This window comes from Onychostoma macrolepis, chromosome 06, assembly GCF_012432095.1.
Source record: "Onychostoma macrolepis isolate SWU-2019 chromosome 06, ASM1243209v1, whole genome shotgun sequence".
Classification (NCBI taxonomy): Eukaryota; Metazoa; Chordata; class Actinopteri; order Cypriniformes; family Cyprinidae; genus Onychostoma; species Onychostoma macrolepis.
Genome location: NC_081160.1, coordinates 32,400,047 through 32,412,539, shown reverse-complemented (window position 1 = coordinate 32,412,539; position 12,493 = coordinate 32,400,047). Strand labels below are relative to the sequence as shown.

The 12,493-nt window shown below is 37.2% G+C and overlaps 2 protein-coding genes across 2 annotated transcripts; both read right to left on the bottom strand.

The window, feature by feature from the left end:
- Window positions 1-252: 252 nt before the first annotated feature.
- Window positions 253-8,633, bottom strand: stmn3 (stathmin-like 3). Its single transcript, XM_058778203.1, has 6 exons — window positions 8,493-8,633; window positions 6,261-6,363; window positions 4,836-4,931; window positions 4,557-4,735; window positions 2,663-2,854; window positions 253-2,133 (listed from the first exon to the last, which is right to left on the bottom strand). The coding sequence occupies exons 2-6, from the start codon at window positions 6,277-6,279 to the stop codon at window positions 2,074-2,076; spliced, it is 546 nt and encodes a 181-aa protein (XP_058634186.1). The 5' UTR covers window positions 6,280-6,363; window positions 8,493-8,633; the 3' UTR covers window positions 253-2,073.
- On the bottom strand, window positions 8,554-12,421 carry arfrp1 (ADP-ribosylation factor related protein 1). Its single transcript, XM_058778202.1, has 7 exons — window positions 12,067-12,421; window positions 11,656-11,743; window positions 11,493-11,575; window positions 11,310-11,391; window positions 10,189-10,259; window positions 9,913-10,013; window positions 8,554-8,692 (listed from the first exon to the last, which is right to left on the bottom strand). The coding sequence occupies exons 1-7, from the start codon at window positions 12,157-12,159 to the stop codon at window positions 8,605-8,607; spliced, it is 606 nt and encodes a 201-aa protein (XP_058634185.1). The 5' UTR covers window positions 12,160-12,421; the 3' UTR covers window positions 8,554-8,604.
- Between the last annotated feature and the right edge of the window lie 72 nt (window positions 12,422-12,493).

Sequence of the window (12,493 nt, the reverse complement as noted above, 5' to 3'; positions counted from 1 at the left end):
AAGCTTAAATTGTTGAACATTCTTTATCCTGTATACGAGATGTTTCTTTAGAAAGGAAAGTAATGACAAAGGAAAATAAAAGTGTTGGGGTCCTTCAAAAGGATACTCAGAGAGACATCTATGAACGGCAAAAGATGTAGCAGATGTGCCCACATTTTCTACGGTGAACATTGCTTACAAAAACAAATCGCACATGACCGAACATACCTGAGGTGACTACAGACTGGAAAAGTACACAAACTAACAAACAAATTAGATGAATGAAAGTGCTTTAATGGCGCTTTGAGGACTGACATTACATGTATTTGGAGCATTAATAGTTATTCTACCACTTGACCCCTCCCTTTTAGTGCCATGTTAGGTGAAGTTATGTAAGGTTTAGACGAACAAAAAGAGTTTACATTATGGCTGTATGCCCCATTGTCCCTTATTGTTCTGTTTCTGACTTTAGGACCCAGGAATGTGATAACTGTGTGTACCTTTAAATGTGTTTTCAGATCCACCTGCCTACAACAACCCAGGTGATACACACACACACAACCAAAGCAGCACTATGTGAGCAAACAAAACGGCTTCATTTCCATCACATGGCCAGAGTTCGTCATAAACACATGATGGCACGTACACAAACACACCCTCATTTTACTCAGCAGTACTTGATTGCATATGAGTCTTATCAGCAGCAATACAATCATAATGGTTTAGAAACTATATTCAGAAACCACTGGGTCAGTAAATTCCATATTCAATACCAGATTAGAAACTTAGTCATAGACAACCAAAAAAAAAAAACTTGCAAGAGACAGAAACTTCACAGAGTTCTTAGTTTCCCTCAGTTGCAAAAATGACAGAGACACCTTATTACGAACTTATGCTTTAATCTTATTTTAAATGGTTTTTAGTAATCAGTTAGCAGCATATAGCTTAGACATTTCTCTTTCAGGTCACAGAAAAACAAACCAACAAATCTGAGTCAGTGACCCTTGAAATGCATCTAATCTACCAACGTGAATGAATCATATCCTATAAAGTGCAGTGTAAATGTGGATACAGCCATGTTTTTGGTTTTGTGAGATTCAGACCTGCTAAATAACAACTAAGGCCAGACTAAATGACCAGATTAAACCATTGCTGGTTACACATAAGATATGTTTTGACAATTTCATGCTGGTTTTAGATTAACCACTCGTCTAGCTGGTCTATTGGCAACAACAACCATCTTAATAATCAGCTCATGTTAGTAACATACCACTAATGCCAATCTAAAACAAATTTGTCATGGTCTAAGTTGTTTTCTTCAACAGGCAGATAAACTTTGCGGCCAAAAGTATGTGGACACCTCTTTCTAATAAACGTGTCTGGGTAGTAGAATATTTACTAATCTTAATGCTACTCCACACAATGACATAATGGAGAATTGTTTAACAGTTTTAAATGGCATGTTTCAGCATGACGCAGTCCTTGTGCACAAAGCAGGTGACTGTGATTCTGCAAAGTAGGTTATGGTCACAGATCAGTATCAGCCAATCAGATTTTAGGAATAGACAAAAGGATTTGTTTTGGGCTTGGCTCAAAGCTAGAGTTGAAGCTTGAATACATTCTAATCAGCTTACAATTTCCCTCTGATTTGAGCCATAATTTAAGGATTGGTTGTTCTAGGATCAACAAAAGATGTCGATTTAGGAACACCAACATAAGTCAAGGTCCATCAAGAAATGTGAAGGATCTTGACTGGCCTAAACAAAGTCCAGATCTGAATACTTTTGGGATGAACTGGAACCCCGACTCCCAGAAGAGTTGGAGTTGTTAGGAAGGACGAAATGCCTATTAATGCCCATGCTTCTGAAATTAAACATTCAGCAAGCATATACAGGTGCTTTGTTTGGGTGCTCACATACTTTTGTCCATGTCGTGTATGTGGTATGCTGTTATAAGCTCAGACGTTTATTGATAATGAAAACTGATAAATGTGAGTCTGATATGACCTCTTAAGACAGTGTGGCCAGAGAATGAGATATTCTCCAAATGCAGTCATGATTGGACGTCTCACGGCTCTGGCGTCAAAGAGTGTCCTCAGCCAGAGAGCTCAGTGTGAAGTTCCTTATTCTTACGGACTTCTGCAGCATGAAGCTCCTGACAAAGAAAAGAGAGAGAGCATAATAAAACTGTTTATTACTAAACAGGAAGGAAAAAGAACTAGTTCTCTTTTTACTGACAATAAAACACAGCTGTAAGCCTGTTACTTTAGAAAAACAACATGCAATAGGAACTGTGGGAAGTTAGAAGCCCATACTACTTCATTATGCAAACATGTCACAATAAAACAGCATTACCAGCCCATTTTATACTTTCTTGATTTTTTGGGACCTTTTTTTTATTCATTGGATCATGAAAAGTGCGTTTCAAACAAAAGCCATTCCCATAGCTCAAACAGTAGAGGCGCCAGTAATGCTAAGGTAATTGGTTCGATTCCTAGGTAATGCATGAACTGATGAGATATATACTTCATACGCAATTCCAGTTGCTTGGGATTAAAGCATCTGCCAAATGTAAAATGGATTCAGATCTGAATGAGAACTTCAAACATTTTGAGGAGTCATATTCTTTATATAATAACATACACTGATTGACTGATTCATTAAAAACAACCAGACAGACTCACCTTCTCTCTCAGACGCTGTTTGAGAGCATTAAGTCGGGCCATGCGATTTTCTTGGATCAGCTCCATTTTGTGGTGAAGTTTCTCCTCGGCCATCTTGCTGTAGTTGTTGTTGACCTCCTGGGCCTTGGTGAGCACCTCCTTCTCACGCTCGCGTTTCTCCGCCAACTGCTTCAGCACCTGCTTCTCCTGAGACTACAGAAAGAGGTGCAGAAAGGTGTGACAAATTTAGACAGTGAGACTTTTCTGACATTTAAAAAGTGCAGAGTAGAGAAGCCAGAAAGTGAGAAAAGTCATGAAAACAGCAATGGACATACAAAGAGGACTGTGGTGCTATCATGGTATCAAATGGCAATCCCATGGTACTGACTGATTACCATATTCATATCCTATGGTATCCACATCCATTTACCATGGTGTAGCACCTCCGTGATTTCCAACAAGAATGTCAAATTTGGACCCGTCTGACCATAGAACACTTGTCCACTTTGAAACAGTCCATTTTAAATGAGCCTTGGCCCACAGGACACAACGGCGCTTCTGGACCATGTTCACATATGGCTTCCTTTTTGCATGATAGAGCTTTAGTTGGCATCTGCAGATGGCACGGCAGATTGTGTTTACCGACAGTGGTTTCTGGAAGTATTCCTGAGCCCATTTAGTAATGTCAATGACAGAATCATGCCGATGAGTGATGCAGTGTCGTCTGAGGCCCGAAGACCACGGGCATCCAACAAAGGTCTTCAGCCTTGTCTCTGACGCACAAAGATTTCTCCAGTTTCTCTGAATCTTTTGATGATGTTATGCACTGTAGATGATGAGATTTGCAAAGCCTTTGCAATTTGACGTTGAGGAACGTTCTTTTTAAAGTATTCCACAATCTTTTTATGCACTCTTTCACAGATTGGAGGGTCTCTGCCCATCTTTACTTCTGAGAGACTCTGCCTCTCTAAGACATCCCTTTTATAGCTGATCATGTTACAGACCTGATGTCAATTAACTTAATTAGTTGCTAGACATTCTCCCAGCTGAATCTTTTCAAAATTTCTTGCCCCCATGCCAACTTTTTTGAGACCTTGTAGCAGGCATCAAATTTTAAATGAGCTCATTTAGTGGATAAGTGTAAAATTTCTCAGTTTACACATTATGTTATGTTCTACTGTGAATTAAATATTGGCTCATGTTATTTGAAAGTCTTTTAGTTTTCATTTTATTCAAATTTGAAAAAACCGTCCCAACATTTCTGGAATTCGGGTTGTACATGGTTAAAAAAAAAAAAAAAGGTTCCATAGAACCACCATTTTGGGTTCCTCAAATAACCTTTCAGTGATAATTTCCTAAAATAACCATTTTCTCTTAGTTTGAAGGACATTATCTAATACTCCAAAGAACCTACTTCCACTATTAAGAACCTTTAATGCAGTGAAAAGATTCTACGCTCTTAAAAATAATGGTTCCAAAAGAACCTTTTCATAAAGATGCCATAGAAGAACCATTTTTGCTTCTCCAAAGATCCTTTCTGAGGACAGTTCTTGAAAGAACCATTTATTTCTTAGTGAGCAGGTACAATGGAAAGGGTATATGGATGATAAAGGTTCTTCACGGAACCATTGATGCCAATAAATAACCTTTATTTTTAGAGTGTCAAGATTCTCAATTACTCATGTGATTGAACTTTTCATGAATGCTTCTCAATAGATAATGCATCCGCTAAATAATTAAATGTTATTCTAGTCGGCTGGATGTGTTGCTCAAGAAACATCCTGTTGACAAACTCTACAAGAGCAAGAAGGTGTCCAAAAAACAGGAAAACTGAATGTTTATGTGCAGTGCTTCACAGAAAACAACTCAACAGATGAAATAATAAAGCAATATTTAAATGGCATCATCATATTACCTTCCGTCTCTCCTCGGCAGCCTCCAGCCTCCTCTGTAGTTCCCCCAGTGAAGGCTCCTTCTTCTGGGGCGGCAGTGCCAGAGTCTGGGGTCTCTCTGGAGACGCCTCAGTCGGGCTCTTCAAGATGACCTCAAATGCCTGGCCAGAAGCTCGCTTATTCAGCGACTTCACCTCCATATCTGTGGAGCAATGTGATGATTTGTGATGCATGACCTTAAACCTACATATTCTGGTAGTAAGGCCTTCAATCATTGGCTGTTTGACTGTTGAAGCTCCTACCTTCAAACAGACCGAAGGTGTTGGGATGCGGCTGGGAATACAAACAGGAGCAGAGGAGAGATAACACCGACATCTCTCTCAGCTTCTCAGAGTAGGCTGCAAGAGAAAGAGAGAAATCTTATTTGGATACAGTAAATATGACAATAAATCAGTGATGCATGCATGCGGTGAACTAACCAGAACTTTACATGCAGTGGGTAAAGTGTAGACACCTTTGGTCTACGACATGCTATTATTTTAGACACTAGTTAGGTGTCTTAGCATACTATTTAGGACCGTGTACAGTTTGGAGAGTCACAGAATGTTTAAATATTTTATATTATTTGTTTATAAATGTATCTTGATTTAAGAATCTTTTAGACATTTGCACAGGAAAACAAGACAAAAAACTGGCATTTCTCTGAACTGACCGGTATTGCTTCCTGAAATATTTGATAAGGGATGCATAACTGCAAGCATGTTACTGGGCTGCATTTGGCATCGAACCCCACCCTAAACCCGATTCATGCATTATTGATCCAGTTAACACAGCACAAGACATGGCAGCCAAATAATGCACTGTGTGAACTTGTGTGAATCTAAGCTAAATTTCATGATGGTCACTCAGTAAAGCAACATCATACCGCTCCTCAATAAGATGCATTGAGGAATCATAAATCACCAACACAAAGCAAACGCATGCATGTAAAAGGGACAGACTTAAATGTTCGTGTTTATTACAGGAGCTAATGGTGTCTGTGTGCATTGGAGCACGTTTATTTATTACCCATGAGCTCAACAGAAAGATGACTTTGCAAGAAAGCTGAGACAGCAAAGATAACTCAAATCCTGCTTTGTCTGCTGGACATTAGAGCAAAGCACACAATATAATGTGCACAACTTACTGCTGTTATTTATAGGAGATCTACAGCTATTTCAGATGCAAAACACAATGCAAACTAATTTCACCAATGTTGCAGAGCAGTTCTGCTTATCGGCTGCTCAAGGTTCTTTCTAAGGTCGTATCAAAGTCAATATGAGATGATCAGACTATAGTGGATGACTGATTCCTGACTGCATGTACTTAAATGCGATCCAGACAGTCACATCTACAATATTGCGCCACATTTTGCAGCACTGCTACCCTCCAAATGAACCCATGTTTTTTATAGCCCAACATCTGCAGTGTTGAGCATCAGCACACTCCAATGCACAATAACAGTTTTGTTCAAACAGAAATTCCATGTATTAAAAGGATCTATTCATTAATGACATTATTATCCCTTAGATAGCATGGAGCATGCATGCTTGACAAAGGACATGTTCACCAGTGCCAATGTCACGCTAAAAGATGTGATTCTGCGACAGCCAATGCAATAACTCGTGCTAAAATCTCCCTAGTGTCTCAGGTTTATTTCTAAAGACAGATATTATTCTGGGTCTTACCTGAAACTGTGCTGTCCATAGTGCTGCCGGAGGAGGACGGATGGATGCTGAGCGGAGAGATGAACGGAGTGAAGCGCTGAAGGAGTGACGCACAGCCAGTGGTCTGTATTATCAGGGGAGGAATGATGGATGGGAGGCGGAGGGAGGGAGGAGGAGGTGAAGGTGGAGAGGACGAGAGATGAAGAAAGAAATGGCATCGCTGACAAAAGCAGCAATTTTGTTGGATCAAGAGATAAACTGAGAAAAAATACAATAATGAAATGATATAGTGCCGTTGTCTTGGAAACAAGAGCTATTTTTTACTGCTCACACAACCTTCAAAAAGAATGTTATGCGTATATCTGAGCATCACACTAAAAATAACCAAAACACCCGTTTATAAGTCATTTGGGCTGAGAAAAGTTCTTGCAGTATTTGTTTGCTTGCTTTGATATTTTGTTATATAATATTTTCTAATCTAATGCTTGTACATTTTGGGCTGCTGTCTCTGGTTAATATTTCTAGATATTGTTGTCTATTTAAAAAGAGTATTGTACATCTTTGGTCCAGTCGATGAGGTTTTGAAGAAATCAATACATCATTGACAGGACAAAAGATTTATTGGCTTCAGTTGTACAACATTTGATCGCTTTTCCAGTCAGCTATTGATCTGAAACTGACACTTACATACACCAGACCGCTGGGAGTAATGTAGTGGATCAAGACTGTACGATGGAATAAAAGTAGAAAATTCTCACGTGCAACAAATAACTATCCTAGTTATACTAGTCCTGATTTTTTTTGTTATTGGTGTGCAGTAACTAGGGTGTTCAAAGTGCCTTTTTGCATGTTGCCATGCAGTAAGCATACTAGTCCAAATTAGGCACTCTTCAGTGTAAGTCTGTGATGTTTGAAATAAAATAATTACAATTAATTTAAAATTTAAGAAAAAAGAAAAAAACCTTCAAAGTCTGGGAGATAAATCAACATAAAAAAAATTAATTAATTAATAAAAAATAAAAAGAAGAAAAATGTAAAAGTCTGGGACGTTTTTCATCTGGCAAAAATAAAACAACAAAATAGAAAAAAACTAAAAATTAAAGTGCACATCTGTGATGTTTTTATCTGCCAAAAATGAATAAAAAAAATTCAAAAGATAAAACTATTTGCAATGGGGTGAAAAAAGTTAATTCAAGATAAATTTTCTAAAATTACGTTTTACCAATTTTGCTTAAAGAAACTTTTTAATTTAATATTTAAAACAAGGCAAAAAATACTGCAAAACACATTTTTTGCAGAGTAACCCGAGGTGCCAGAGCTAATATTCAAGTTCCATTCCAAATCCACTGATGCACCATTACGCAAGTCTTCATACACAATTCATGCCTCTGCTGAAGGTTTGCGTGCGAAGAGTCTGCTGTCCTAAAACAACTGCACAAGGGAGCAGCCTGATTCAAGCTGGTTTAGATCATCGCTCTCAAACTTTTTTATACTCACTGAACAATAAGACTAATTGTTAGAAATCTGAAAAATAAAATACTTTTTTGAGCAAAAATACTAGTGATGTCTGCCTTAAACACCACTGAACAGTTGAATAAACACATGACATCTGAGTCTCTAAACTGGGAATATTTGGTCCTAAAGAGGTGCATTCAGAGCAGAGAGAGGTGGCACATGTTCATCATTATATTGACTATCTTTCACACACACATACACGTATAATATTCTGCAGGTCAAGAGAACGGTTGAAGTGTCTGAAGTCACAGATGTGATGCTCGCTGCTGTAATAACATTCATTACATGAGCAGCACTTATTGATCCACTGCTGCCTTCATGCAAAATGCATTCAGCTTAGGCAAAAGTAAATCAATAAAACCCTGTCCTGACAGAATAAGGCATTTCCTGGATTTGTAAGAGTTGGGAAAACATCGGTCGTGCAAATTAAACAGAGACACAAGTGCTTTCTTTTACATCTCTGCTCTTTATTATAGAATTGGTGAGTGATTAGAAATTGGGTTTTGATTGGTTGGGTCTTAAAAACAACACCACTTGAAATGCCGTATAAGGAATGTCTTCATTCTGTTTAGAAATCATTGATTTAATCTGAAGGTGATTTTAGCAGAGAACCTAAAAACTCATCAGAAAACAAAACTAGTGTCAGTTCAGCATAGAAATTAATATCTACAATGTCTGCAGTATCACAGCAAAGATATCAAACTCTGAGTATCATCCATATATAATATCATAACTTACATGTGGTATGATAACTGCATCCACTCTCTGAATTTACAGAAACACTCTACACTCACACACACACACACACACACACACACACACACACACACACACACAGAGAGAAGCCGCTCTATGTGATGTCTTTCTGTCTGGGTGGGCGGTGAATGTTCCGGATCACACATTTGACCATCCATTCAATGCCGTCATTCACGCCCTGCCTGAAAGAAACACAGCCGGACAGAAAACATTAAGAATTTAAAACAAGAAGTTAAAAAACAATCAAGGATTAATAATATTTAAGAATTGTCATTTAGCATTAAATAACATAACATAAACAGCAATATTATCTAGATACACTACTAGTCAAAGGTTTGGAATAATTAAGATTTTCTAGTATTTCTGAAGAAGTCTCTTCTGCTCACTGAGGCTGCATTTATTTGATCAAAAATACAGTAAAAATTTTGAAATATTATAATTTAAAATATCTGTTTTCTATGGGAATATCTGTTAAACTGTAATTGATTTCTGTGGCGCAGCGCTGAATTTTCAGCATCATTACTCCAGTCTTCAGAGTCACATGATCCTTCAGAAATCATTCTAGTATGATGATTTGCTGCTCAAGAAATAATTCAGATTATTATCTATGCTGAAAAGTGTCAGTATTTTTGCGGAAACTTATTCCAAACCTTTGGCCAGTAGTGTATATTTAAAAAAAAAAAGGTAAGCATGCATGTGCAAACTTCTGAAATTACTTCATAGTGCTGAATCAGAGCTTATTTGCAGAAGTAAAATTCTACATTCTGTCAGCATTATTATTACAAAGGTTTAGATCAGAAATTATATTAAAATATTTGTTTTAAAGCTCTCATACTTGCGAAACTGGAATTGTGGTAATGCTTTAAAATCACTGCAATACTCACGATTCATTTTATATTGCCTACAAAATATCAGTTAAAATATATAACGACACTTTACTTAAAGCCTTTATATATAATGCTTTAAAACAGTAGTTTTAATGCATTATTTATGACTTGTAATTCTCCTTATAATGATTTCATCAATGATTGTAACCATAGTTATAATGCATTATAATACACCTTTAGAAAGTATAATGCATTAAAACGCATCACAAACCTTTTTTAATATGCATTTCAAATTTGATTACATCTATTTATAAAAAAAATTTAATATAATGCATTACAAGGTATATAATGAATACCTTTATAATGCACTACACAAAGCCTTTTAGTAAAGTGTTAGCAATCAACCTATATAAATCACCAACTCATCAGCGATTGAACTTGAGCACAGTTTTTGTTGTTTTCTGTGCATTTCTCAGAACTACAGCATCGTGTTTTTTGGAGTGCTTGAACACAGCAGGGTTTCCACTTCCACACAGAGCACTGAATAATAAATGAGTGAAACGAGGCAGACGTACCCTGATAAAGCACTGCAGGGCTGCACCAGACAGTCTCTTTTACCGATTTTGGAAGCGCAGTCGCTGAAAGCAGTCTTAATGTCGGGCACAGACAGACAGTCCTGACGAACACAAGACAAGCAGTGCAATCGTTACAACTCAGTGTGGAAATGAAGGAGCACAGCACCACCTACAGACCACCGGGAGATGACAGCTATCCCAGAAGGCTGTGCTTATACGGGAGTTTCTGAGATCTTCGAGTTGTGTTTTCTCACACAGATGGTCTGGAGTTCATACCTCAACGTCCTGTTTGTTGGCCAGCACAAGAAGAGGAACTCCTTCCAGAACTTCACTGCTGATCATCTTCTCTGTATGATGGGAACATAAAGTCATTTTACATTAGACACCGATTCAGACCTGATCAGCTTTCCACCAGATCATCTGACTAGGCCTGCCACAATCCATTTTATTCATATTATTTTTCACTTCAGGGCTTCTGAAGGTAAATTTAAGACTTTAAGACCTAGCAAAGAAAATGTAAAGAATAAATTGAAGGAAACGCAATGCTTCAATATGTCCTTTAAATGTCTAGAATATGAGACTTCAGAATATGAAAATACAACTTCTCAAGAACTTTTGAATTTATTGTACAAAATACAGCTTGAATAGATCTGTTTACAAATATTGGAATACGGAAATAACTTTTACTGTTCCTTCTGACTGCACTGCAAAAAAAAGACGCTCTTCCTCAGTATTTTTGTCTTGTTTTCCAGTGCAAATGCCTGAAGATTCAATAATCAAGATACATCCACTTGAGAAGCAAAATTACATTAAATAAGAAGTTTTGCTTTCTGTGAAATTGATCCAAATTAAGTTTACGAGGAGTTATCTGCCAGTGGAGTCAGAAAATTCAACTTAATTCAAAGGTTTAGCAAGTTTAACAGATATTTGCTTTTTTTTTTTTTTAGTTTAGATGTTTGTGTCCAAAAACAAGACAATACTGAGGAAGATATTCTTTTTTTCTTTTATTTATTTTGCAGTGCATGCAACATTTAATGCTACTCATTTATGAAGCGAAGACTGTTGGCTCTGATTTTAGGCCTTTATTTGTGAAAGGGTAAATTAGGACTTTTTAATCGTATATAATTATAAAAAAAATATAACAAAATAGGCCAATATGATTTACTTTAATGCTGTGAAAACTAACATTTATAATAATTAATTATGCATAAAATAATATAATATAATGCAGTCTGATTAAACAAGCTTTGACTATTTTTGTGTACATTATAAATTAAATTTATACTTAAATTTCCTTATTTTAGATGGGCTTTAGATCAGTTCATAAAATGACACCACTTATATCAAAACGGTGATTGTACAGAATTGGATTGATCCCTCATTGCAGCAAAACTCACCGAAAGCTTCCTTTGATTCGCCCAGTCGCTCCTCATCGGTGGAGTCGATGACATAGATGACACCATGAGATTCTGCATAGTACTGACACAAGTAAAACATGATAAATAACACATTATAAAGAGATTCAATGGCCAAAATAAACAAGATCAGCATTAGAATGACATTTCGTGAATGTGTGTCACCTTATCCCATAAAGACTGTAGTTCTTCTTGTCCTCCAAGATCCCAAAACATCAGACGAGCTTTTCCCATATCGATGGTGCCGACTGAATCATAAACATGAAAATTAAGTTAAACCACTGCTTATACATCAATTGATTTGATTCAGTTTTACAGCATCACTCACTGTTGAGGCCGACTGTCGTGGTGATCTTCGAAAGGTTCATGCCCTTGTAGTTTTTGCTGAATTTTGTTTTTGTTTGTTCCAGAAATGTCTACAATATTCAATAAAAATAAAAAAAACAACAAGTCAAGTGAGAAACTAGTGAACTGTCAACTTAAAAACCTCACTTTGGACATCGTATTTAGTGCAGCATCTAGAAACAAAGTCAAAACTTAGTGTGCTACCTAATTAGTGAGCATTTTAACCTCAATTTCTAGTGAGCAGCCTACCTAGACAGCACCGTCCTAGGCAGGATTATTGTGCATCATAAACCCAAAAATGGTAGTAACTCAGAACGCGTTTTATTGAACAATTTTATCAACGGTTTAACTACTATTAGTAACGTTAGTGAAGGACGCGTTAACTTATTCTTACCGTTTTTCCCGCATTGTCCAGACCGAGGATCAGGATGCAATACTCGTCTTTTTGAAACATATATTTGTAGAGACCCGATAATAAAGTGTACATCCTCAATAACAGGCTGCTGACCAGTTCATATCACAAACACAACACTGTGTACAGTTAGCTTAGCTTAGCTTCGGCGCTCTGAACAACGTAAACAGTCATGAGCTCTCGTGGAAATTACGACACAAAACACGTTAGTTTATACAAACACAACCGAGTAAGTCAGTGAATCAGATGTAATTCATGAGACTCTGGTTTTCCGGTTTGTTAAATCCATTTTGGCAGCGGTCGGTAATAAACACGTCCTGGGAAGTTGTTGGCGATTTTTGGTGCATTGTGGGAAATGTAGTTCATCATCTGTTCGGCGGCAAAGACCGGAAGCAAGTTTATTACACTA

Bases quoted from the DNA above. Each gene is read 5' to 3' on its own strand.
- stmn3 (XM_058778203.1), bottom strand. The intron at 2,855-4,556 runs GTAATATGATGA...CTCTTTCTGTAG, and splicing joins CTGCCGAGGAGAGACGGAAG to TCTCAGGAGAAGCAGGTGCT. The intron at 2,134-2,662 runs GTGAGTCTGTCT...TTTCTTTGTCAG, and splicing joins AACAGCGTCTGAGAGAGAAG to GAGCTTCATGCTGCAGAAGT.
- arfrp1 (XM_058778202.1), bottom strand. From the start codon at position 12,159: ATGTACACTTTATTATCGGGTCTCTACAAATATATGTTTCAAAAAGAC. The intron at 11,744-12,066 runs GTAAGAATAAGT...TGAATATTGTAG, and splicing joins TGGACAATGCGGGAAAAACG to ACATTTCTGGAACAAACAAA. The intron at 10,014-10,188 runs GTATGAACTCCA...TGTGTTCGTCAG, and splicing joins CCAACAAACAGGACGTTGAG to GACTGTCTGTCTGTGCCCGA.